The 26,776-nt window shown below is 39.1% G+C and overlaps 1 protein-coding gene across 6 annotated transcripts; it reads right to left on the minus strand.

Moving 5' to 3' along the window:
- Positions 1-1,334: 1,334 nt before the first annotated feature.
- LOC121303130 (phospholipase DDHD2-like) lies at positions 1,335-25,099 on the minus strand. Of its 6 annotated transcripts, none has more exons than XM_041233613.1 (19): positions 24,819-25,099; positions 20,984-21,188; positions 20,111-20,301; positions 19,879-19,968; positions 19,342-19,462; positions 18,900-18,989; positions 18,606-18,747; positions 17,818-18,026; positions 13,863-13,930; positions 13,280-13,402; positions 12,275-12,370; positions 11,405-11,581; positions 10,567-10,593; positions 9,120-9,275; positions 8,374-8,476; positions 7,714-7,872; positions 6,766-6,849; positions 4,288-4,453; positions 1,335-3,839 (listed from the first exon to the last, which is right to left on the minus strand). In XM_041233613.1, the coding sequence occupies exons 1-19, from the start codon at positions 24,999-25,001 to the stop codon at positions 3,755-3,757; spliced, it is 2,475 nt and encodes an 824-aa protein (XP_041089547.1). In that variant the 5' UTR covers positions 25,002-25,099; the 3' UTR covers positions 1,335-3,754. The 6 variants fall into 6 exon arrangements, with proteins under 6 accessions (XP_041089547.1, XP_041089552.1, XP_041089553.1 ...); XM_041233618.1 differs by lacking the exon at positions 24,819-25,099 and adding an exon at positions 24,418-24,484; XM_041233619.1 differs by lacking the exon at positions 24,819-25,099 and adding an exon at positions 23,737-23,864.
- Between the last annotated feature and the right edge of the window lie 1,677 nt (positions 25,100-26,776).

Here is a 26,776-nt window from a genome sequence, read left to right on the forward strand (position 1 = left end):
GTTAGACCAGCATTTGGAAAACGTGAAGCCCACCTGCTGTATCCCTGACTCGCCAACACATCACTTGCCATTTTGGAAAATGTCGCGCAAATTCTGCCGAGGAAATCTGTGCATGGCAAAATGTGCTGTGATAATTATTTCTAATATTTATAATTTTTGCCTTCAAATTCATGTGCATCACTGTTTGTTCCAATATTCAAATAATTACTTCATGCGGCTGTTTCCATGCCGCACTACTGAAGACTTCTCTTGTTGATCACCCGAGCACGAAAGATTTGTGACACATTCAATCAATTATCAGAATGAAAGCTCAGCCAATCAACGAAGACTCCCTTGGCGTAGCTCACACAGGGTAGTGCTGCGTGCGCAATTCGTACACGTCATCAATATATGCTACAGCCCTGTCACATGATAAGGGTGATAAATTTAGGTACAAAAACGGTTTGTTTTATAGCAGTAATCTAACCCTAAACCTAAGATTCTTGGGGTAAAGTTCTTGACCTTAACCTAACCCTAAACCTAAGTTTCGTGGTCACGTGGTAGGGGTGTTCAGGGTTAATGAAGCCTACTTAAATTAGGAGTTGCACACGCAGCACTACCCTGCGAGCTACCCTGTGGGAGCTACGCTGTGGGAGCCTTCGTTCAGCAGCTGTATACTCTTGACAGAAACAGAATGCAAGCAGCATGAACTGCCCCGATTGAAAGTGCATTTGAGAAACTTTGTGATAAAGAAGATAAATGCATCCGCGTTGGATGAAAAGCAGATGAAATAAGTCAGACATTAAAATAAGTCCCGATACACTTACTGATAAGTAACAACAGAATTTCACCCCTGCCCAGAACTGTACTGGTACTGCAGTATAGCTTACACATATAATAGAGCATGTTTTGGTTATTGTGTTAATAATGCCGGTCACAAACCACTGCAGCCACCATCTTCCCCAATTAGAAGTTATCCTGGCCGATGTGATTACTTAAAGTATGACAAGATAATGGTCCTTAATTTCCCTGGTCTGCTTTTGAGTTTGGTGTTCTCTCCCGTCCAAAGAAGCTTGTGGCATAAGAACTATCACAGAACTATTTTAAGGACTGTCTAAGGATTTTTTCTTTAGGAATGTATTTTTTAAGCGTGTTTATAAACATTCTGTTGGTTTAAAGAGTGATTTGAAAAATGACTTTAAATAGTTTCATGAAGTGCAAACTTGATTTAACCAAACTGGACTTTATTCTTACAAAGCAGTTCTTAAAAGGCTTGTGATGTGCTGAATGCAATTCATTTAAAAGGAAAGGGAGACACAAAGCAGCCAAACTTCAAACAATTTTGTTGAGGTTTATTGTATTATACACAACATAAAGTAAATATGACAAAGAATAATAACTTTAAAAAAAAGTTTAATTTAAATAAAATATACAATAAAGTGCACATTTACAACCACTTGTCACTGTCCTCAGCAATAAAACATTTTTTCATGTGGTGTAATGACATATTTTAAAAAAATACAAGCTTTTCAGGTAAACACGGTCTTGAAATGCAACCAAAGGGTCTTAGGGTAGTAGAGGTTAGTATGAGTATAATTTATTGGTGGCCATTTACTGTGTTATTCCACAGTTCAGCTTTCTGTACACTCAATCAAATTGCAAACTTTGTGGAAAGACACATTTTAGGCGTAAAAAGGATGCTCCTGGCTAGAATATGAGGTTATAAAACAATGAAATCAAGAGCTCTGTTATGGCTCAGGATGCAACGCATAAATTAAAGATTTATTTGTGTGCATATTGTTTGCAAATTTTATAGAAAATGTCTAATGCATCAAACTCAGAGGGGAACAACGTAACTATACATATGGGGACTTTTTTTATATCTACTCAAAATCTGTCATGGATCACATCTCAATCCTGCTGCCAGTTGACATTGGGATGCACCCGTCCATAACACTGCCCTCCCACGAGCCTGTAGCACCTGCAGGTTTAAATGTCACCTTCAGCTTTGTTTTTTAAACTAAACTGAACATCCTGGTGAAAATGCATGGTTATCACATGAACAATCAACTGCAAGTCACCCAACACTGAGATTATCTACAGCTGCATGTTTTGAGGATCGCAGGAGACATGCATGATCAGGATTTCGTTTTGGTTCAATTGTTTGCAGGCAAGAGATACTTAGCAGATTTTGACTAGTGTCTATATATTAGGACCTGTGGACCCAATTGCATCATTGCAGATCCACCCAACACTGCTGTGCTTGCACCCTGACGGCGATGGGTGCTTTCAAGACAATAATGACTCCATCCACCTGGCCACTGTAATCCCAGGATTTCAATCTGATCAAGTACGTTTTGGAATGAAATTGATGGACGCAATCATCATCACAATCCTCTGTCTACCTCTCTGCACAAAAAGGTTGTGATCACGGTAAACGGTGGCCCTACCCAGTATTAGGTGACTAACATAGAATTTTCTTTGAACGTAATGTCGATTGTAGACAGTACTCCAAATGAGTTGAAAGATGGCTGTAGTAAACTACAATCAAACGCTGTTCAGATTATAGAAACCCTTCTTTCATGATTGCTGCCGATGGATCAATTGCAGGTAAACGATGTCAGTAAAGGTTAAGTTTAATAAGCAAAAGAGAAGCCATTCATTTTTGTTCTAACATCTTTTGAGAGGGCAGTTGCTTGGATTGCTCTTCTATTGAAAATACAGTATTATTAAACTGGTTAACATTTAGAAGGATTTATTATTTACTTTTTTAATGAAATATAAAAGCTATGATGCATGTACTACATGGTTTGCAAAGAACACTAGACCTGTGATCGGTGCGATGTGGTAAAAGACGCATATATTATTTTGTAATATATAAAAGCTGCATCTTCCTGTTTCAAGTCAGTTTCAGTCACAACAGTAAAGACAAACATCAGATTGAGAGCTAGGTGTCAGGCTGGCTTCCATATCTATGCAACGAACAACATTTCTCAAAAGTGAGGACTATATTTGTAATTCTGCAGAACAGTGTGCACATAACCACCCTGTCCCACATATTCCCTAAAGCAATTAAAGGTGGGATCATTGCTACATTAAATCATTACATCTACGTCTTTGGAGAAATCTGGGTGTACAACACGCCAATAGAATGGAACCAGACTATTTTGGTTGATGGAAAGAACAGACTAACTTTAGAAATGTGTATAAAAACTACTGTATGCGGTCATACATGATGTTACACAGAAATCACGATGCAACTATCCAGCTCTAGTAGAAATCAAGGCAGTACTTTTTTTCTTTTTAAAATATGCGAACACAGTTGTCGATGCAGGCATGGGACGTCATCATAGGTGTTGACGGAATTGTGGGTAATGTAGTTTATTTATTTTTTTTTTTTTTTGGCAGGTTAGTATAGTTGTCATGCAGAAGTCCACTTCAGCAGCACAGAAAACAGAAAAAATGAAACAGAACAAGTTTAAAAAGACAACTCTTTTTTGTTACATACCGTGTAGTGATAATTTGGAGAGGCAAGACCCTCGCACATGAATAGGATTAAAATAACAAAGGACTGGCAATATGGAGCCAAAGTGCTTTTTCGGTAATCTACCGCAATAGCAGCCAAAATAATGGAGAAACCAAGTAATGAATGAACCTATGAATATTTGGACTCCTTGGGTTTCCTTCATGCAGTGTAACTGACTTTTGATTAGGATAGTTCTTTGCTGTAGCTCCTCCATACAGGAATCTGTGAGTAGATCCACAATTTTTCAGATTAATATTGCTGAGGGTTCTGCAAGCGGATTCCCAGGGCCTGGTAGATCTCCTTGAGGACTAGCAAAGCTGTATCTTCAGATTCCCTGCAAAGCAAAATAAAACAATGACAATAACATATATCCCCATCGCAGCTGCACATTCAAAAGTAGAGCTATCGTTGTACATTGAATAAGTTGATGATCATGATGTAAATCAACAGTACAGAATAGAATACGAAACGACAATGAAATGTTTATGCAAACATTTAATTGTGATATACAGAAAGCTGGATGTACAGACAGACAGACAGACAAATCTGATAACATATGCTACATAATTGTATTCTGAGTTTCAGGACTATTGTATAAGCAGTTCTCCAGCTATATGGAAAAATGTAATTTCATCCCCGTCGGGTAACAAATTGCTGGTTGCAATAAAATAACAAGATATGTCTTCCCTTGACACGACTGTAAACACAGCTAGCAGTGAAGAAGCAGATCACTGACTTCCACGTGCACTACAGCAATGAAAGAGGATGAGTCCCAGTCTTACCAGTAGCAGAGGTGACTCTGGAGTGCAAACAGATACTCATTAAAACTCTCGATGGGTTTCTCTTGCAGGACATAGTCAATGCGCCGGCCTCCGTTCAGCATCCCAATCTTTATATGCTCTTCTTCGTCCTGCTTCGAGGGGCTGTAGGGCTCTTCTGTTCTATCGCCTGCGTCGATGATAAAAGGCAGCTGAATTATACATGGCCAGTGAGAGAGGGCAGCATTCTTTTTGAAAACAAGTTAGTGAAGCAATGAAAAGGTCTCTTCAACTGATCTTAACAGCGGCAGATCTAAATACAAGCATCATTTAAAAGGATTAAAACATTAACCTTTTTTTCCATATATTTTAAAGATCAACTGAAGAGAATAACATGCACTGTTGGTTTGATCTTCATAACCTCTGGCCCTTTAACAGTCATTGTTTATATATCCATAGCTGCTTAGATCAACTGAATAGACCCTGTTACAAAACATCAACCACACAGAAAGGCTTTAGGTGACAACAGGCGACTAATGCTGCTGATGTAGAACTTAAACAAAAGCTATGCATCTCTTATTGATATCTTGCAGTCTATAAATTATAGACGACCAAAAAAAAAAAATTAAAATGGACACTTTAAAATGCAGGCTCATCTGTATATGTTGTTAAAGTGTAGCTACAATGCAGTACATATACACAATTCTGCGATTGCAGGGATGGGACTGTAGACCTTAACAACATGTATTTACCAAAGTTATTTTTGCAATGATATAATTTTGTTCTAAGTACACGTTGAATGAATAAAGTGCAGTGCAGTTGCACAGGTATTTATTTTTTTTTTCTATTCCCCCTGATGTATAATTGAAGAAGACTGGATAATCCCAATGTTCATTTTTGATAATAATTTCAATCTGCACCATTAAACCAGTCTGTAAGAATCTGTGAAGATAACAAACTACATCTCCCTCTGATTCATGTGCAATGTACAAAGAGTTCAAAGATCCGACTCTTTCTTTCAGTGGTTAGAGGTTTCACACCTGCCTCTTTGGACTGGATGCTCCCTAAGTAATTCCATCAGAGCGAGCTGGAGAAACCCAGTTCTCTCAACCTGCAATACTAACTGGGGTCCCAGTGGCAAAAGACAGCAAGGCAAATGCCAGAATATATATATATTTTTTCTATTTTAGAATGGAAGGCTAACTCAAATAATCTACCACAGACAGAATGTAGCATGCGATGGAATGTTGACACCTGCAATGGTAAAACTATTTTACTTTGCAAATTAAAGCAAAAATGATGACTCAAAAATGAGATACAGTATGTGACAAGAGATTAGGCATTATCACAGTTTAACAATAATAATACAGTAGAGGTCAGAACCAAAAAAAAAAATCATTATTATCAAAAATGATTATTCCTGTGTTACCTTTCTCTCACACTTTCATTATATCTAAAGTTCTGAGTGGTTCTGAGTTCTTTTACTCATTTTTTAGGTTATAGCTATAGCCGTCATAAGGTTTTAGTTAAATCAGGGCTGATGTGGGATCCTAGCTGTGCATGCAGTGTTTAATTTCATCAGGAAAGTCAATTCATTTGATAAAACAGAATTCAGAACTGCAAACCTAGAGGAAAACGTAGAGGAAAAACAACTTGACAGACCTTTAGATTACTTAAGCCCATTGCTCGCCGGATCTGATCTGTTATTCATCATTCACGATCCATAATGTTGTGTGTCAAACTCATTGTAGACTAGATGCGTTAATGTACTCAAACAATCAGAAATTACTTCTTTACCTCCTCAGCTATAACTGATAGAAAATATATAGCCTAATACTTCCTGTTATTCTCACCTCTACTGCACAGAATCTATGTATAGTTCATATTAAATTTATATAGTATGCATACCATTCACACCCAACTCCACAGCAATGGCTTCTAAGATACCTATGCATTTCAATGTCCTTGTATCCTTGTCTGATGTATCACATAATAGTTTATGCTCCGCAACAGCCTATGTGAGTTTTTACACACTTGGATAATGCCACAGTCTGCTGCACGAATGTCAGGTGTCTCCTACAGTGAATATCATTATTCTCTGTCATTTTTAACACACACATATACTCATATTGCAATGATTTTGATTCTTAAATCAATGCATTACTCTTCTACAAGAATTACGGACATGGTGGGAATGGTACAACATGAATTTGTTCATGTTTGTTAAATTTAGTTTTTGTACGATACTTTTGTATTTTAAAATCAGCAATGGCGTTTATTTGTTTGGTTCCAGTTTTGTAAAATGAACAGGCTTTTTTCTCCTATAAAAAAACAAATGTGGAGTAAAATACAGGGTAAATGCTTTTAAAAAGCCAATCCAGTTAAAATGAAACTCATTATAATGCAATATTCTGGAAAGAAAAAGCTTCCAGAAATCAAAAGCAGCACTTCAACCATTAAGCCAGCGTCACTAACCTTTACCTCGTCTGTCACCTCGCTTACCTTGGGTGAATTTAAAAAGCATTATTTTAGGCCAGTCCAGTACATTTTTCCAAAACTGAGACTTTTTCACTTTAACCCTTTCTGCTGCATGACAAAAAGAGCCACCAAAAACATTCTGTTAGATGCTGAAACAGCAGCTGTCCAATAAGTTACTCATGCAGCTAGAGATCTCATGCATACACTGGCACCAAAATATATTCACATATGCTTCACACTTTTTTTATATATATATTTTTAGTGCTATTGAAATAAATAAATAAATAAATAAATAAATCAGGATTTTTAAATTTAGCAAGTACAAAATAGCCCCAACAAATCACCTTTTAAAGGTAGAGCCATTTAAAAACTTGCAAGAGAACCACTTGTCAATCTTGGTTGTACACGACTTTAACAGTCACATTTCCACCTGCACCATGAAACCAGTCTGAAAAACTTAATCTCGTCTCGTTCCAATACCAAACTGTGGCTACAGACAGTTCCCTCTCCAGTATACACTCCAGTCTGCAAAAGGACATTACACAAAAGCCAAAGATCAACTGTATGCATCCCGTTTTTCTATAATTGCTATTTATAAATTACTTCCCTGACAGTATATTTATACCCTTCACGTTCAGTCTATGCATTCGTCTTCTGCAGTCAGAAAAGAAAAAGCCTCTTGCGTCCTTCGCAGTAGACATTCATTAGCTACATCCACAATCAGCATGAGTTGGAGAGACTGCCACCAATCCTAACTGTGGCCCCAAACGAAATCAATTTGAAGTTTCACGTTTCTGGTTGTTTTGTGAAAAGTTTGTCAAATTATTACAATAGTGGACTACACAGGCACACACTGTCACTGTTAAAGATTACATATTTCACTATCTAGTTTGTAGAAGTCTGCATACATATATGAATATCTTTGGTCCCACTGATAATCAGGTATAAAAGTGAAAATAATAGTTCTCCTACCTTTTTCCAGGGGTTGGATCTCTGCTGTTGTTTCTCCCTCCGCCTGTGGGGGCAGTGCAGGGATGGGGAGCCGGGTGAAGGACTGCCAGGCTGTACGCAAAGAGCCCATCACGTTGTTCTTCAAGTCTGTGCTCATACGAGTCAGGCTTTCCTTCAGCTCTGCAAATATTGAGAGTAAAATATTGGATTCAATTTATTTATTTATTTATTTATTTTTAAACTGCTCAAGTGTTGCACCTCTGGGTTTATAAGACTTGGCTGTAGCCAAAAGTAGATTTGACTGTTGCTGCTTTAATGGAGGAATTATATAAATTTGAATCACAATTTACAAGAGCTGTGCAGGATAACACAATAATCATGCAAATGTATTTTGATTCCCGTCTAATCGTGACGCCCCCTTCAGAGTCCCCAGAAAAGTCCGGCCTCTTTACACAGCCCGGACAATAACTGGCGCCCAGACGATAACAAGCTGCATGACTCTTCCTGCGCTCCCAGTGGCAGCACTTTAACTGGATTAGCCACTCGGGGACCCCCTGTAAATATATTTTTGCATGGAATTAACAGAATGTTGACTTCGTGCAGAGTAGAATCGATTTCAGGTAATCATTTATTAATTATTTTTACCGGGCCAAATATAGCTATGCTGGTAAAGGTTCTCACCAAGGTGCATTCTTTTCCTGCCTTTGTGATGCGGTATCAGCATGGGTTCGATCTCCATGTCAGAGACAATCATCGGCTCAATCCTGTAGGCCACTGGGTCAAACTTCATGGGGGGATGCAAACAGAAAAATAAAGTAACGATGGATATCTATTTGACCCAATACCTATTTTTAAAAAGGATGACCCAACAATCTGAAGCACAGATTGCTTGAGGTCATAGATTTTCAAATGCGAAATATATAAAAGTAGATGATTACACTGATGAAGGAACTAGACGAGATGCAAATCTACTTGGTTAGGGGGTGATTTGATCAACCAGTACCCTGCCGGGATAGGCTACAGCTTGAGTATTTCACAACACTGGGGAAATCACCCTGGATTGCACTAGCCTCCTATCGATGGCGATCTTGGGATTACCACAAGCGTTTGGGAGGCTTGATGCCCGACAACCCTCAACAGCTCAGATATAAACGCTCTTTGTGTCACTTCCGTTGAAGATACTTGGAGAGAACAATTTCTGTCAGCTAATCCTAACTGGTGCTAACAAGACTCTAGATTGAAACCAGTTCATATTTCACTGATTTCAAAACTATCTTACAACATCTGCTCAAAACCAGGTTTAAATCTGTGATAAATCTGATACTCTTGGCGGCTGCAATCAAACAAGAAGGGTCTAGCGGTCGAAGAGGTGGGACAGCTACAATTGTATTGTTGAAGTCAACACAACAAACCCTATCCCAACTCACAGGATGGTAAATGTTGTAGAAGCTCTTGCAGGTAGGGAACTTGTAGTTGGGGTCGATTCTCTTGAGCCCCCGCACTGTGAGGAACATGCCAATGGGCGAGCCAAAGGCAAAGAAGGTCTGAGGTTCGAAGGCCAGTTGGGGGTAACTGATAGAAACCTGCAGAAAGCAAAGAAATACAAACAAACACACTGGTTTTTGTAACACTGTAGCATAAGCACCATTTGATAACCCTTACAAAAATCATTTATAATTAGTACACTGTTTTGCAACACTTTGTAGGTACTGACAGGCAGTGAAACGAGGGACACCACTCTCAGCCACCATTTAGACCTGGGCTGCTCTCAAGCAGGGGGCTGGATTTGTGTCGAACTGTGTGGTAGTTGGTTAACTGGGGGCTTGGCTGAGACCACCAAACCACTTAAACCAATCTTGTGACTGGAGCTAGATTTGAACTTGGGTCACCAATGCTAATTTGGTCCTTATAATGGATGTGACGTTAAAGCACCATTCTTGTTTCGGTCTCGGCAAGACATTAACATTTCAGAATTTTAAAATGAAGAATGCCTGTATGCTCACAGAATATATAGTTGTTGGTCCAATGTGTTAAGCAGTAACTCACTCAAGATTCATCTTCAGCCGTTTTCCTGTCTTTACTCCTAATCCATACTTTCCTAATGCTTTTATTAGGAAATATATTGGATGTATTATTGCAAGGCTACAACCCTTTCCCCCCCCCCAGGAGTGATAACCAAAGTTTTCTAACACTACCGATGGTTTCCTTCATGGTACCCAGGCAGTTCCTGGGGCACTAGGATGAGGCTACTGTTAATCATTATAATCTAAAGTGTAATAGAATATACACTGGTATAGAATTACAAGAAAATAATGAATACAATATAAAAATATGGCAGTTTGGCTCTGTACCACATGATTCTGCATGTTGCAGTATATTGTATATTGGCTTGTATTTGGAAAAGAACAGTATAGCACAAACATTAAAGAAAGGCCCATGCCTTGGTATATGGCATTTCTATGGAAGGAAACAAAGGGCAGTATTTTGAAACCCGCACAAACCAAAAGAAGCACACACGTATTTGTATTCACAAAGACACTGCTAAGATGAAATGATCTAGGAAGTGAAACAGGAATGGACGAAGGCATTCAAAGGCTTTCTGTCATCTAGGGTGGTGCCATTTTGTAACTGAAAATACATGTTTCCTGGTACATATTCTTCTTTCCAAAATAGCACATTGAATGATTTATTTCATTATTAATAATCAGTTTTTGCTTCAAAATATCGGGACACAAACAACAACACATTCTAAGAATAATGGTGGTTGTTATGAGCACCACAGAAATGAATGGCCTCTCCTCATAGACAAAGCAGACAGAAGGTGGGGAGGGTCCAAAGTTGCAGATAAGAACCATTGCCACACACTGCACCAACCTGCCCTGTGCCAGTTCCCAAGTTCAGCTTTTCCAGGTAGGCAAGGAACAAAAACAGGAAGACTATTAGCTGTGCGGCTTGGCCGAGTCCCATTCCACAAGCTCTTAGGGAGCTCCTCAGGATTGGAGAATAAATTAGATCGACTTGGGATGTTTTGCACTGGTTAAGGTAGTGATACAGTGGATGAAGGTGAAATTGAAAGTGTTTTAATTTCAGCTGATTGTGTTGTTTTTAATTATTAACATCAATTCTAGATGGAAACCACCATTGGTAGCATTGGAGTCTTTAATCCACTTATACTGGGGGCACTAAACAATATATTGATGTCATTAATGCTCACAGCACAAACTGGGATATTGAAACACAGACCAGTTCAAATACCCTGTGATTTTTAAGCTGCTGCCTGATAAACACGCTGTTCCAAAAAATATGTCTTGCATAATTTAACAAACTTGATCACTCAAATTAGGCATTTTAAAAAAGTAGATTGTAAAAATAAAGAGAACTGAAACCTTAATTCCTATATTTTGGATGAAATGTGCAAGTCGAATCAACTAGCTAAAACCAAATGGAACACGGCAATTCTTTGCCAGTCGTCATTTTGAGCTTGTCAGAGATTTCCCAGACTGTACCTTACTTCCAGGGTTTAGTGGCTTGGTAAAATCTGTTTCTTGGGGTTTGGTGAATGAAACAATTGGAAAAATGAGCTAAAAATGGTGACCCGACATTTAAATTCTACATTACAGTATTAGCACAAACATCATTAAATGGTCCAGGGATGAAGACTAGCAGCCAGTTCTGTTGGAGCAGTCCAGCCTGACCCAGACGAGTTGGTTACCTGTCCGATCCCCACATCAAAGTACTCGTAGTCCACTGGGCTGACACTGCTGCTGGAGAGGGGTCTCAGGATGGGGGGGTTCCCCCCTGTGCTGAGCACCTCAGACTCCAGGGAGCCACACTCTACTCTGGGTCCCTGGAGACCGTCTCTCTGCAGCTGGGCTTTTACACTGCTCTCCTGCAGGGGAAGGAAAGGGAGGACAATGTATTAATGTGTTAATTGTTGAATGTATTAATGTGCTAATTGTTCTTCGATATGACATTCTGACAAATCATAGGAAACATAATGATGCAATAAAATGCATCTGCAGGGGGTCCTGTTGATGCCCATATGTGCAGATCACGTGTCTAATTAACAGATGAGTCATTTGGACTTTATTCCAGCCATGCATGCATGCATGTATGCATGTATATAGGGCTGGAACATTCTTGGTACCTAATTTGTGCAATTTGTGGATGGAACTGTTGGTACCTAAACCTGTTTCTGGGCAGGTTTAGGTACCAACAATATCATCCACAAATTGCATTAAATACTCTATACAGATACAGAATACCATTTAATGCATTTTTTTTTTTTTTGAGGGGGAGTGATAGGAATTCAAGTTATATACTTGTGTACTTGTACATCACAAGTCTTACAATATTTTACAGTACAGATCAGGGTTCAAAAAAATAAAATGACTGGTTTCACATACTAAAGGGTAATTACAGTATTTTAAAGTTCTGTTTACTTGAGTGATCAATGCACTAGAAAATTATTTTGAAATCAAATCAGAGACACATTTTGACTGGCTGACCACCCCCAAAAGAGCCCAAGCACAAAACCCTGGTATAGAAATCTCCTACCACAGGACGCCCACCAACACTGTACCTGCTGAAGAGCTCTTTTCTTCATAAAGCTGAGGATTTTCTTTCTGGGTCCTAGAGGAACTCCAATTTCCTTTAAATCACTCTCTGAACACAAGGCCTGGGATACAGAAAACGCACAGGTGGATGAAACCCTTCAGCACAGAGCAAAGTCTCGTTTCTCAATGCATGCCCCCCTGCTGCGTTAGAATACTTCTCTTGGAGAATGCCTCTCTGTTGAGCTTCATTTCTCAAGATACAGTGCTATACAAGGACCGTTTAACCAGCAAGAAGATGAAAAATAATATTTTATTTCATCTACACATGCAATTCCTTATATTTAGCAGGTATTTCCTGACCTTTTAAATGTAATATTATGCGTGTCCGTTATCACGTCTTTTTGGTTGTTTACTAACTTCCTGAACAGTCATTTTTTTAACCACTGGGTCTGTTTCTGTAAAGACTTGGCAGTGAGGTGGTCCTGAAAAATGACCACCAGGAGTGTGCAGTAGTACTTTCTCTTTCCTCTGCAATTGGTATTTTATAAACAGATCTTCCACTTACCGGTACTAATTCACAGTTGCAGAGGGGATAGAAATTACAGTTGAACACCAGGTTATTTCTAAAACCTCACATCCCTTCAACATATTAACACTGGCATTAACGTATGTTGGTTAATAGACAACATGACTGGATATGGTTCTAAAATATCTGCCCAGGGTATTGCTATGGAGTCATGACATATACGCATGCAGGACTGTATTCTCAAAGCATTTATTCCAGTCTTTAATTAACTCCTGTTTTTTTTTTTTAAAGAAGAAAAATACCTAGACTATAAACTAGTATCAAACATCTAGCTAATCTAACAGATTTAACTGAAGGGATCTTAAATCGCTCCCAAGTTGTTCGTTTCTCACTTTTGTACATTATATTTTCAGCTTGAAGTTAATTAAAATGACTGCTGTAAACACTTTGAAAGTATGGTTCATAGCCACCAAACATGGGTTTATTTAACACAAAGGACCCCTACCAGGGACTCCATGTCCAGCTGCTCTTTTCTGAATACACTGATATACTCCGACAGCCCCATCTTCTGAAGAGCTTCATCAAGGCTTTGAGCTTCTTCTCTGAGAGAGGCACTTCTTACTTTCACCTGAGAAATACAAAAACAAGCATGTCAATGAACAACCTTGAAGGTATACGCTAATGACCTACATCCACAGCGTGCACACACAGTGGCAGACGCACACAGACAGATCCCTACATAATGAAACTCTCAGTAACTTGCTAAAGAATACAAACATTTCTTCACAACTGGATTAATGCTACTGTGACACACACACAGGTGGCCTGACAGGCTGTCTGAGTTCCTTCAGATCCCCCAGAATGTGATGCGCTCAATTACTTGTGGTAAAGTTTCATTACAACTTAATAAGCAGTTTTACATAAAAGCACAAGTAAGTGTGATATACATATGGAGAAATACAACATTTTGCAACGCCAGTCACAGGCAGCTAGATGGCACACTGGAGCTTCTAAATGTATTTTCATTGACCCTGAAATAAGCTCCCTGCATAATGAATTACAGATGTGAAAAGGGTGTTATTTCTTACCTCTTCAGTGCTACTAATGTCTTGAGTACACTTTTGGTTAGTTAGAAGGTCAAAGAGGATCAGAGAACCTAGAAGGGAAAAACAAAGTTATACATTGCATTGTTATATTTGTACAGTAGCAGGCTTTAAAGAGTAAGCAGCAGGGTTCCAAAAAATATAGCGTTATCCGTCCCCATGTGTTGCTCAACTGTTATTACAGCTGACACTGTAAGGATTATTGCCCACATTGCCAAACAGATAACACAGCAATCACGACCCATGATGTCGTACAGAACACAAAAGCCAAACACACTTTAAATTTATAAGTGTAAAAAGCTGTCACGCTGTTAACAATGAAAAGAAAAATAACAGGTCCGTTATTTACACAGCTGTAGCAGCACTTGGAGATGTGTAACATTATATTTTTCAGGAACCCCGCTATTCTAAATCTAGCTGGAATGCATACTGTATTGCAGATAACATTGCTGGATTTTGGGGTTGAATTGTAGAAGGGGTGGCAAACAAACACCAAACAAACTACATCAGGGGTCTGGGTTGGTGCTTATTTAAAAGAACAGTTCACTGTTCTGATTTGAATGTATTGTTTGGGGTTTAAAAATACGATATGTTGTATCAATTTGTTATAGTTTGATGTGATTTGACAGAGGCGATGTTTGTAGTTCGTCTGTGCCAGACTACATCTCGTGAGAACGCGTGGTCGGCAGCTAATTAATTAGACAAATTCACTGTCCACCACGCGTAGTAAAAGTTTCATGCAGAATGTGGCCAACTCCAGATTGATTAATTTACTGCTAATCTGGAGATGGCCACATGTATAAAAACCTGCAGCATTTGGCTGAACTGAGTGGGTGTTAAGGGAGAAGGAGAGAGAGAGAGAGAGAGAGAGAGAGAGAGAGAGAGAGCAAAGGAGAGAGAAATTGTAAAAGAAATGAACAATTGCTACTCGTGCTGGAAGGACCAACATGGTACTTGTTGGTGTCAGCGTTTGTGTTCTGGTTTTGTTTTGTTTGAACTTTTTACTTTGGCTCTGCAAGCTGTGTTTTTGCCTGTCTTATTTATTTTGTAATGTAATAAAAATACGCAGCAGCGTTTCAACCCGCAATACTGGGGTGTCTGTGTCAACTCCCTGGTCTGGGGTCGCCGCTGCTCGACCATCCTGTCACAACGACATAGAAGTTGATGACCAGGAAGTATATCAACTCAAATGTACAAAGTATCTATCATATACTATGAAACGGCAATGCAAGGTTTCCTGAAATGGGATTCCAAGGCAGTGTGACATATCTATTTCGTATGTCCCCCAGTACAAGATCAGCTCAAATAACATAATGTAAAAAAGTGAGACTTACAGAAGGACGGATGTACAGACAGCCTGAATCTAAAACTCTTCATAACTTCTGCTGTATGTTTAAGTGTTCGGTGGCCACCTCTAATCAAGTTGAGATGGTATTTCCAGTGCAGTGTCACAAAAAGTGCAAGACAAAAAAAAACCCAAAACTCTATTGCCAAATCAGTCTGTCTTATATCGTGCAGTTTCACAGCGCTTCCTCCAGTTTCACCTAATGAAAATGCAGCCAAAACAAAGTGAACGAGACAAGCTAGGGTAATGTAACAGTTAATCATTAAGCAGTTCTAGATACTGTGATGTATTATTATTATTTTTATTTTTTATCTGTGATCTTTAGTTGCTTTTGTGCATTTTCATTTGCAAGTGCACTGTGACACTAAGCCCTTTCAAGCACTATATTCTGCAATTTTGAATACTAACTGGATACCGTTTTAATTCTGGAAACTGTTTGTTTTTTGTTTTTTGTTTTTTTATCTTTTGGTTTTGCCTTCTACGTTTTACGCAATTCTGTGCATGGATAACATTTAGATTTAATTTTGCTGGAAATTTTACTACCGCTACAATACGTACCAGATTTAAAAGTATGTTCTGTATTACAGTTAACGTGTCGTCACCATAGTTTTGGCAAGTGATATTTTCAGAATCATACCATTCTGAATTAAAATACTTATTCTGTTGAAAATATAGTACTGTACCACAAAACCAATACAGTACATCTAAATGGAAGCCTACTTATTTTAAAACACAATCCTTTCAGATATGTATTTTTTTTTGTGTTCCCTGAAAAACAGACAAGGGTTGGGACAGGCCAAATTGAAATAATCAGATATGCGTCACATGCGTTTAATCGTCACTGGCACCAAAATTTTACAGGGTCGGACATGTGAGTATAATATATATATACACATATATATACAGCTCTGGAAAAAATTAAGAGACCACTGCAAAATTATCAGTTTCTCTGGTTTTACTATTTATAGGTATGTGTTTGGGTAAAATGACCATTTTTGTTTTATTCTATAAACTACTGACAACATTTCTCCCAAATTCCAAATAAAAAACATTTATTTGCAGAAAATGACAACTGGTCAAAATAACAAAAAAGATGCAGTGTTGTCAGACCTCGAATAATGCAAAGAAAATAAGTTCAGATTCATTTTTAAACAACACAATACTAATGTTTTAACTTAGGAAGACTTCAGAAATCAATATTTGTGGAATAACCCTGATTTTCAAGCACAGCTTTCATGCATCTTGGCGTGCTCTCCACCAGTCTTTCACATTGATGTTGGGTGACCTTATGCCACTCCTGGCGCAAAAATTCAAGCAGCTCGGCTTTGTTTGATGGCTTGTGACCATCCATCTTCCTCTTGATCACATTCCAGAGGTATTCAATGGGGTTCAGGTCTGGAGATTGGGCTGGCCATGACAGGGTCTTGATCTGGTGGTCCTCCATCCACACCTTGACTGACCTGGCTGTGTGGCACGGAGCATTGTCCTGCTGGAAAAACCAATCCTCAGAGTTGGGGAACATTATCAGAGCAGAAGGAAGCAAGTTTTCTTCCAGGACAACCTTGTACTTGGCTTGATTCATGCCAAAGCTGCCCGATTCCAGCCTTGCTGAAGCACCCCCAGATCATCACCGATCCTCCACCACATTTCACAGTGGGTGCGAGACACTGTGGCTTGTAGGCCTCTCCAGGTCTCCGTCTAACCATCAGATGACCAAGTGTTGGGCAAAGCTGAAAACTGGACTCATCTGGGGGTGCTTCAGCAAGGCTGGAATCGGGCAGATTTGTCTTTGTGAAGGGTGCATGAATCAAGCCAAGTACAAGGTTGTCCTGGAAGAAAACTTGCTTCCTTCTGCTCTGACAATGTTCCCCAACTCTGAGGATTGGTTTTTCCAGCAGGACAATGCTCCATGCCACACAGCCAGGTCAGTCAAGGTGTGGATGGAGGACCACCAGATCAAGACCCTGTCATGGCCAGCCCAATCTCCAGACCTGAACCCCATTGAAAACCTCTGGAATGTGATCAAGAGGAAGATGGATGGTCACAAGCCATCAAACAAAGCCGAGCTGCTTGAATTTTTGCGCCAGGAGTGGCATAAAGTCACCCAACATCAATGTGAAAGACTGGTGGAGAGCACGCCAAGATGCATGAAAGCTGTGCTTGAAAATCAGGGTTATTCCACAAATATTGATTTCTGAACTCTTCCTAAGTTAAAACATTAGTATTGTGTTGTTTAAAAATGAATCTGAACTTATTTTCTTTGCATTATTCGAGGTCTGACAACACTGCATCTTTTTTGTTATTTTGACCAGTTGTCATTTTCTGCAAATAAATGCTCTAAATGACAATATTTTTATTTGGAATTTGGGAGAAATATTGTCAGTAGTTTATAGAATAAAACAAAAATGTTCACTTTACCCAAACACATACCTATAAATAGTAAAACCAGAGAAACTGATCATTTTGCAGTGGTCTCAATTTTTTCCAGAGCTGTATATATATACTTTTTTTTTTTTTTTTTTTTTTAATTAAATTTAACTAAAAAATCTAGGTGGTGCAAAACTTTTGTCCTTAGATGTAGGTCCTGTTACTGACCTAGGCTGTGCCCTGCCACAGACACGGCCCCTTTGAATTGCGGGTTCCTCTGGAGGAAGAGGCTGTGGAGGCGGTTCACCTCCGAGGAGACCGTGTCCACGATGGTCTGGGCGTAGGTGGGGCTATTATAGAAGAACAGGTCCAGCAGTGTGTCATTGGTGAAGTGTCGCAGTCTGCTGATGCTAGGCAGCGTTATCCTTTGAATGTCACTGCAGTGTTAAAGAGACAAGCATGAAAACCAGAGCTTTTTACCCAGTATACCCAGAGTAAGTTTCATTACAACTTACCCAAGATTCTGATACTCTTAACTTGCGCTAAAAAAGTAAAGACAGACTATCACCCTCCACCCCACCCTTAGATTATATAGTACTAGGTACTGCATTGATCACGACAGTAACACATAATACATCATTTCTTTGGCTCAGTCCTGTCTACTATACTGTACATGCACACCACAATGCAATACAAAAAACATATGCATCTGTAAACTGTAACACTGCAGTGTTGTATTCAGCTATTTTACATGCATGCACATTTTGATACAGGAAATTACATGTTTCTAAATATTGATCAGCCAAATGAAATGAAGGACATCTGTTGTACGACCAATACATGTGAGTGATATTAAGGGTGGCATCTTTTGATCAGGACATTTCAATGTGATATTAAATGGCTTTGACTGGAATCGTACTTGGGGACACTTTTCTAGTTTGCTGAAATGCAAAGGTCAAGCCCTCCTGTGGCAGGAGTTGGCAGGAAGATGAACCGCTAAAGGGGCGGTTTTGTACCTGTCGACTCCTGTGGCATCCCCGTGAAGGGCGCTGTGCCAGTTGACAGGGAGGAACTCCACCCGGCCGACCAGCTCCTCTTCGTGCGCTTTCCTGAAGTGTGTTTGCAGCAGGCTGAGAGATGCACTCCGGAAGTCATTCACTGCAGGGAGAAAAAGGGGTCTATTCAATTGATCTAAAATGTGTCAGACCTGATAACTGCCTTCCTGCAACTGTTAAACGTTTAACCAGGACTTGTGGGTGTCAGAGCGGGTGCAGCTTGAATAGAAATCATACGAGAAAGACGATACGTACCACACTGAATGATGCTTCTAAAACGAAGATCACAGGCTGGCCCGATTCCATGAACCATGAAGACTAAGTGGTCCACTTGTTCAGGTTCTCCTTTTAAAAGAAAAACAACTAGGATAAACTCCTTGTAAAGGGTTTACAGAAGACCATGTACGTATTAAGAAATGCAATATTTGACCTACTCTTATAATATACAAACAATTATACAATGACTTAGATTTTTATATAAATTAGAACGTTTGCTAAAGAATGACCATACCAAGTTCGATCACATATGCGTGAGTGCGTGCCTAACTACTGGCCGCCTCCACTACACCAGGGATATGGATTCTACATGACAGTAAGCCTGCAGGCTCATTTACTCCAAATGTTTCACATATGCTGACCCAGGACACTTGTGGTGCCGACTCGAAATCTGTTAAGAATCTGTTAAGGTGGCTCTCACCTTCAGGGATTTCGACAGCAATGTTCTCAATCCCCCGCTTCACGGTCCTGGGACGAGTCTGCTCTGGGGGAGAAGACACCCAATCTTCCTGCAGCCCAATCGGCTGGTATTGCATTATCAGCTGAAACAAACCAGGAACCATCAAGGTTAATACAGCAATGGTAATAGAGAGGAACTGTGTGTATCAGCCACCAGACACCACAGCTAACAGATATCCACACCACAGGACATTTATACAGAACATTGTGCTCTGATCTGAATGGTCAGTAATGTATTGTATGCCTTTTGACATTCATGCCCTGCTATGCAAATATAAATTAGAGCCAACAGTAACATGAAGAAGTACACAGTAACATCATGCACATGTAAAAATGCAAGTCTGACCGCAGATGCCTCCATATACTGATCCTCACAATAGCTAGAGAATGTCAAAACCTAAGTTTCACCCCAATTGAACAAGCGCTACTCTAGATATGCATAATGGCTCGACAGGGCACCTTCATTTACCCCAGGCTCTGCAATCTCAATAAAGCCTACCTTTGGGTTGTGCAGAATAACTGTCTCTCCTGTAGGAAACTCCAGCTTCTTCTTCCACTCATCTAGTGTCACTGCGATCATGTACACCTCCTGTCCAGCAATAAACATTACTGCTCAACCAGAATTCATACTGAGATTATAATCTCTGTCTCCTTTAATTCCAGCTACTCTGCTACAGCATATTTTGAACATCACTGTGTGATGGTATTCGTTTCGAATCTGTGTCGCTCACCTCTAACTGCTCACTGAAGTCCTCAGGGTAGGGGAGGAACTTGCTATCTTTGTCTCCTTTATAGAACCAGCTGCACCTCCTGACCTCCGTAGCTGCCTGCTCCCAGTAGACCGGGTACTGCATCCTCTCTGCCAGATGCACATCATACCGCTCCCCCTCTGTGGCAACGACTATACTCTTCGGGTCTTCCCCTGAACAACAGAACACTGTCATTGCATAAAGGAGTACTGGTATACAACAGGCGTTGAGGCTTATAATTAAAAACTGTCGAGGACTGAATAAGTGGGCAATAATTAAAACTGTGAATCTATGTCTAAGAGATTAATCCTTCCCTTAAACTGTTGACTGTTTCAAGTGTCAAGATACATTTTCTATGAAGAAGTAAAAGCCTTCTTTATATTTCCCTTTTGTATTTACTCTACGCTATGTTCAGTTACAGTGACTTGCAATGCATCAAGGTCCTATAATTAATGAAACCTTTTCAATTGATACAAGATTCCCATAAAAGGACATTTTCCTTTGTTTAATGCTGTTTATAACATTTGTTTTAGTTTATCTTAGCCATAACGTTTCAAGACACGAGACAACAACCTATAGTGAAAAAACTGAATTTTACAGTTTATTTTAGTATTTCTAAACCTTTATGTTTAACAACATATTAAAAGATGAGAAGTCTGGTCATTGGTAAATTAAAAAACTGAAAAGGCACCGAAAATGTTAAAACCGGCTGACAAGAACCCTGCATACTTCATATCTCTGAAAAAGATTTTCAGTGTTCTCAACCCTATTTCTATTGTTGAAACATTCAGCTCAACCTCTTAACTGCAAGCCTCTAAGTGATTGATCCTCAGCTGGACCTCACAAGCTGCTTACCGGAGTTATAAGCTTCCTCGAGCTTCTGAGAATCTGCCCTGCTGAACGGCAGCCAGGTGTCTTTGGAGTCTGCCCGCTTGCAATAGAACCAGTGGGGCTGGACAGGTTCATACTGGGACGGCACGGTGTCCATGTCAATGATTTCAAAAGAGCTGGTGGAAGACGGAGAGGCTTCAGCCTGGTTCCCTGCAGACATCTTTGTCACCTGAACAAATACAAAAAAAAGTCCTATACCTGGATTTCAAAATAAACAAAAAAATAATCTGCCAAATTTAAGCCTTTTAAATGCTGTTTTGTCATTGGTTACCATTGTGATGAAATAACATGACCCCGCCCCCACTGTATTCTACGTAAGGATCTGCATTAGCATTCTGTATGGCCACACGTCATATAGGTGCACCCTAGATACAAAAGTACTGCGGAGGTCCAAGCTTCATGTATGTAACAGGAAAAATATGTGCATAAAAAGTTTTCTTTAATGAGACAGGCCTACTTTTTATCATCTTAATTTCTCTTACATTTAAATTCTTACTACCATAATATTCTATTAGTGTATTCTGCATGACTCTGTTGCTATTTCTGCTGTCACAGTAGCTCATTGTCTGCATTACAGCGTTGCATTTGTGTACTGACGCCCCCAAACCCCATTTCTCCCAATCAGCCTTGCAGAGACTTTTCAGAAGCATTCTGGAAGAGTTAGCAAACGATGATCAAAGCAGAAACAACAATAAAGAATCATACTGAACATAATTATTAGGATAATAGACAGAAAGAGATGGCAGATCACATTAAAGTATACTTTAAAAAAATTAAAATAAATTTAATTTTAACAAACTTGTAACAATGTACTGCAACTGTGGGCACCACCAAGTACCAAATATTGCAGAAGATCCCGATATAGGCGATTCCCAGTACTGAATTTATCATCAGTTGATCTTTGAAAGCAATGCCCTTAAGATGCAGAAACTCAGGCTGCTGTTAAACAGGTGAGAGCATGTTATCAAACATACCAGGACTTTATCTCCCTCATGTGACATCAAAGCAACTAGGGCATCAAGTACTGTCCAGCATTAACCTACTTTCCAGCAGCTATTAAGAAGGAAGTGTTTTGATTGCTAGGTTTAACCATTTCAAACAGGGAGGGGAGTGTGCATTCCCACATTTTAATACAGCTGTCCCTGCATATTGTATTTCATCTTTAATACATTTAAAATAAAATCTTTATTATAATAGGTTTTTTTATATGACTTATAATAATGTTGGCAAGTGTGGTTTCTCTTTTTGTGTTCTTGGCAGTCCTGAACACAGGAAAGCCATGATACTGCAGACATTGTTCCATGACTCCAGCAATGCATTCACTCCCATTCTGTAAAACTGATCAAGTTTCTTTCAAAAACGCTACAATAAAACCAACTCTAAACTCTTAATAGAACTTTAATGGGACTGAGCAAAAATGTTCCCAATAAGCAGGGATGACTTTATCAGGAGTTCACCAACACCATGGCAAAACAAGCAGAAACACACGTGTTGATTCAGCAAATATGTCTGGTTTGCTGTGGAATATAACAGAATACTAGGAATGGCACCAATTACAATAGAGTTCATTAATAACATTTCCATATACAGTCTATTGCACTGTACATGTAATAATTAATACAGGAATAGAAGCAGGGATGGAAACAATTGCACAGCAGCTTCACCCATCCCAGGTTTTAACACAAGCTTGATGAGACACACTGTATGGATAACAAGCTCAGGTGTGTCTTATTAGACATAGCAAAACCAGGACTGGATCAAACTGCTATGCAATGGGAGCCTTACTTCCATCCCTGTAGAAATCTGTAAACATGTCAGTGTCATGTAGAGCACGATTAAGAGTATGACTAAGCGGGTATAAACGTTGCAAACCGAAGCTCGGCAGAATTTTGTAGCAATTTCTAGTATTTGATCTACTAAAAGGTACTTTGAAAATAATAAATGAAATACTAACGGTATTAATAGCGCTTCCTTTGTATGTATTACATTATATTAAAAATCAAATCATCTGCGATTTCGTTTGGAAATTGCTCCCTCTCTTATCTCATCCGTCTCACCATCTAAATACAGCAGAACCTCAGAGTTGTCGAACACCAAACCTACGAGCTGACTGGTCAACCAGACACCCCACTTTCAGCCACAAGTAAGCAAATCACTCAAACATGCGTGCAATGGAACCAGACAGGCACTCCTATAAACAGAGTGCTGGTCATGAAGGCAAAAAATGTATCCAGACAAAGGTGAGGCAGATTTCAAAGCATGGGTATTTCTACTAGGAACATTTTAGTTTTAAACAAAGCACAGGTTTTTGCTTCAAGCCAAAGGAGGCAGAATGACTGAGCAAGCTGTTGCATGCATGCATTTTGCTTAAAATAATAAAAACAAGCAGTATGCTAACCCATGTTTGCCTGGATGTTTAAATATATATTTTTGCTACAATTAAACTTAAATGTAACCTTTTCCCCTTTATAGTGATGAGTTAAAGACTTTAGACACATAACAATAAGAGGATTGCATCACTGTGCTGTATCCTTGTATTATTGACCAGATTGAAGGTGTAGACAGCAGGTGTACACATTTACTGAAACCACTGAAAACTGATTTTTCTCCAATCTTGAGATGTTTGTAAATCTGAGGTTCTACTGCACAAGGAAACTCATTCAGTTTACTTTCGACACCCTATCTGTACACACACACACAGCCACATTTAAACATACCTCAAGGAAAACGATTGTAGGTTATCCACAGAGATGAATAATAATTCTAAAGATGAAACAGTGATATTCTTCAGCTCTAAAACAGTCCTCTTTCAGCCTTAAAAAAAATGTACTGAGCACAAAACAGGGTTGCTTTGTAATGAAACACCCATTGTATCACAAAGAGATGCATTATTCCAGCGTACAATCATTTTTTTTTTTTTAGCACATTTGCAACAATGGATTTCTTGGTCATGACCGACATATGCACCGAACAAAACAACAACAAAAAGAAAGACAATAAAGAAAATCTCTGCCCATCCCTAAATGCTTTTCTTAATAGTTTTATACAGGGTAGTACAGTTCAATTCAAAAAAAAAAAAAAAAAAAAAAAAAAAAAAAAAAAAAAAAAAAAAACTTACCTCCGTCCTACAACAGTGTACAGTACTTTGGGCACTTTGGGCACTGTTACTACAGTCCAGAAACCTAACTTATACATAGCTGGACACGTGGCACTAGTTTTATTAAAACATGACTCAACACCATTTAGTTTACAGTATTCAAACATCTAACAATGCTAGTCTTAAAAAAAAAAATCACAGTGGCACTTATTTTTAGGTTTTTGATAAGTTTTTTAAAACATTTAAAATAGAACTTCAGTTTAAAAAATGCCACATTTAGAATAAAAGGTGTCCCACCCACCTGCTCAGGTGCTGTCTGCGGTTGGCTTTGTGCATTAGCTGAAGAGTCAGTGTGATTATTAGTTTGCTTTGGTACAGTGTTGTCTCGAAACTGGATCTTCTTCAGCTGGCACCACTTCTGAAGGCTTGGCAAGCTCACCATGGCTGAGGATCCCGGGACATAGTATAATGGGATTTACAGCTTTGTGACTCTATGGCTGGGGCTATAGCTCGCTCTGTGTACTGTATTTCTGTGAAGCGACAGTCCTATTTAGTGATTTAAAAACATGGTGTTGTTTATTTTATTTTATTTTATTTTATAGGTTTTTGATAAGGCTTTTAAAAAAATCTTACTAATAATAATTTAAAATAGAACTTCAGTTTAAAAAATGCCACATTTAGAATAAAAGGTGTCCCACCCACCTGCTCAGGTGCTGTCTGCGGTTGGCTTTGTGCATTAGCTGAAGAGTCAGTGTGATTATTCAGTTTGCTTTGGTGAGAGCCGGGTGGATTAGTGTTGTCTCGAGTCTGGATCTTGAGCGCTTCAGCTGGCTCCACTTCTGAAGGCTTGGCAAGCTCACCTTGGGGCTGAGGATCCCGGGACATAGTATAATGGGATTTGGTGCTTTGTGACTCTATGGCTGGGGCTATAGCTCGCTCTGGAGCACAGTTAGCAGCTTGGCTCTCTGTGTCAGGCTCTGAAACCAGACTAGTATCTCCAAGCACTTGACATGTGCCCTCCTAGGACACAGAAAAAAAAAAAAAAAAAAACTAAAAAACATGTTTTATATTACAACATAAACAGACTTTTAAAAGCGATCGGTGTGTCAAGAAATCTTAAAGCGATGTGCATATATAAAACAAAACTATAAAAACAGTTGTAAAGGTCAAATTTCTTTAAAACACAACACACTATAATAGTTACAATAATTCCCTTACACTCACAATAAAGCTGGTCACATTAACAACTATATTGTTATATTTGCATGGGAATAAATAATTATTTCACACCAAGGCATCATCAAAACATATTATTCTAGGATTTAAAAAAAAAAAAAAAAAAAAAAAAAATCTTAAACAAAAACTAGTTTTCAAATATCACCTAGTTATTTCACTCAATTTGTGCAGAAGCCAATGTGTATTTGAAAAGTACTGTCCTACCTCTGTGTAGGCTACAGATGTCTGTAAATATGGTTCTGCTGTGAAGTGCAAAATTCGAATTGTTGATGTCACTGTTTGAATTGTGAAATAAAACGCATATTGTGGCGTTTTTATTAATGTCCCAACATGTACCGGTGTAGTAGCAAATTAAAAATGAATACTTAATTATTATATTACAAGCCCTTGACGTTAAACGTGCAGGCCCTTTCGCTTTTCGCTTTGACCAAACATGACGGCTGGGTAACTACAGTGCATTGTCAAAACGATCACTGTAACGTAAACATCACAAAACAACAGCGACAAGAAATATCTTTATTACACTTAAATACACATTTACCGCAAAGAAAACCGAATACCCCCCTAACCCAATTGCATATCTCAAAAGAACATCTTACCTGCTAATAATTTTTGTTTTGTGGAGTCGCTGTCTCCTTTTGCCTGCTCTTTATTTTCTGCAAGTACCACCTATATGATCTGCCGGGATGTTATTGGTAACCTGTGCGCCTGGCTCCATGTCCATCATTAGTAAGTATTTGTATCATGATGTTACAGAAAGTTCCTTCCATTGCTGTAATGTAACGGCAATGCTCAGCTGCGCCTCCTCCGCCTGACAACCAGGTGACGTCACCCCGAGTTAAAGGTCAGCCAGCACGGCGAAATCGTGGACCTGACATTCTGCTGTAATGACCTGCAGGGACTCCTGTTCATATCTCAGAACATATTCGTTTTGGGCATATGTAGAATGTTTCCGGCGTGTAAGGGTTGTAAATGGTAGATTAACAAGGATATACGCCTGTGGGTCTATGCCTTTGCGGGGTGCTTCCAAACCGAAATAACAAGCATGTAGCGTCACCGTGCAGCTGTGCAAGTATATAACCTCTAGCCTAGCAGTGGGTAACATTATTAAATCTTGTATTCGTAATATACAAAGTGAAAGAGGTGATGCCTTTATTGGACTAAATAAAGAATAATTCATCTAAGCTTTCAACACCTCAGCAGCCTCTGCTTCATGTGAAAGAAGAAGAAAAAGCTAATTTTAATATGAATTGTTGCAAAGTCTTTGCCTTTGACTCAGATGTCTGGATTCGGGATTTCCACAAAGGTTAGCTCTGACCCTCACTTGGAATAGATATCCCCAATCCAGTTGCTCACAGTTATGTCACTGAATCAAACCATACAAAACTGCACTATACTAGCAGTTATAAAGGACAATGTGTCAA

This window comes from Polyodon spathula, chromosome 31 (assembly GCF_017654505.1).
Source record: "Polyodon spathula isolate WHYD16114869_AA chromosome 31, ASM1765450v1, whole genome shotgun sequence".
NCBI lineage: Eukaryota > Metazoa > Chordata > Actinopteri > Acipenseriformes > Polyodontidae > Polyodon > Polyodon spathula.

Excerpts from the sequence above, each read along its gene's own strand:
- LOC121303130 (XM_041233613.1), bottom strand. The coding sequence starts at position 25,001 with ATGTCCCGGGATCCTCAGCCCCAAGGTGAGCTTGCCAAGCCTTCAGAA. Across the intron at positions 18,990-19,341 it reads TGCTGTCGAAATCCCTGAAG|GAGAACCTGAACAAGTGGAC; the intron begins GTGAGAGCCACC and ends TTCTTTTAAAAG. Across the intron at positions 13,931-17,817 it reads TGTGGCAGGGCACAGCCTAG|GTTCTCTGATCCTCTTTGAC; the intron begins GTCAGTAACAGG and ends TTTCCCTTCTAG.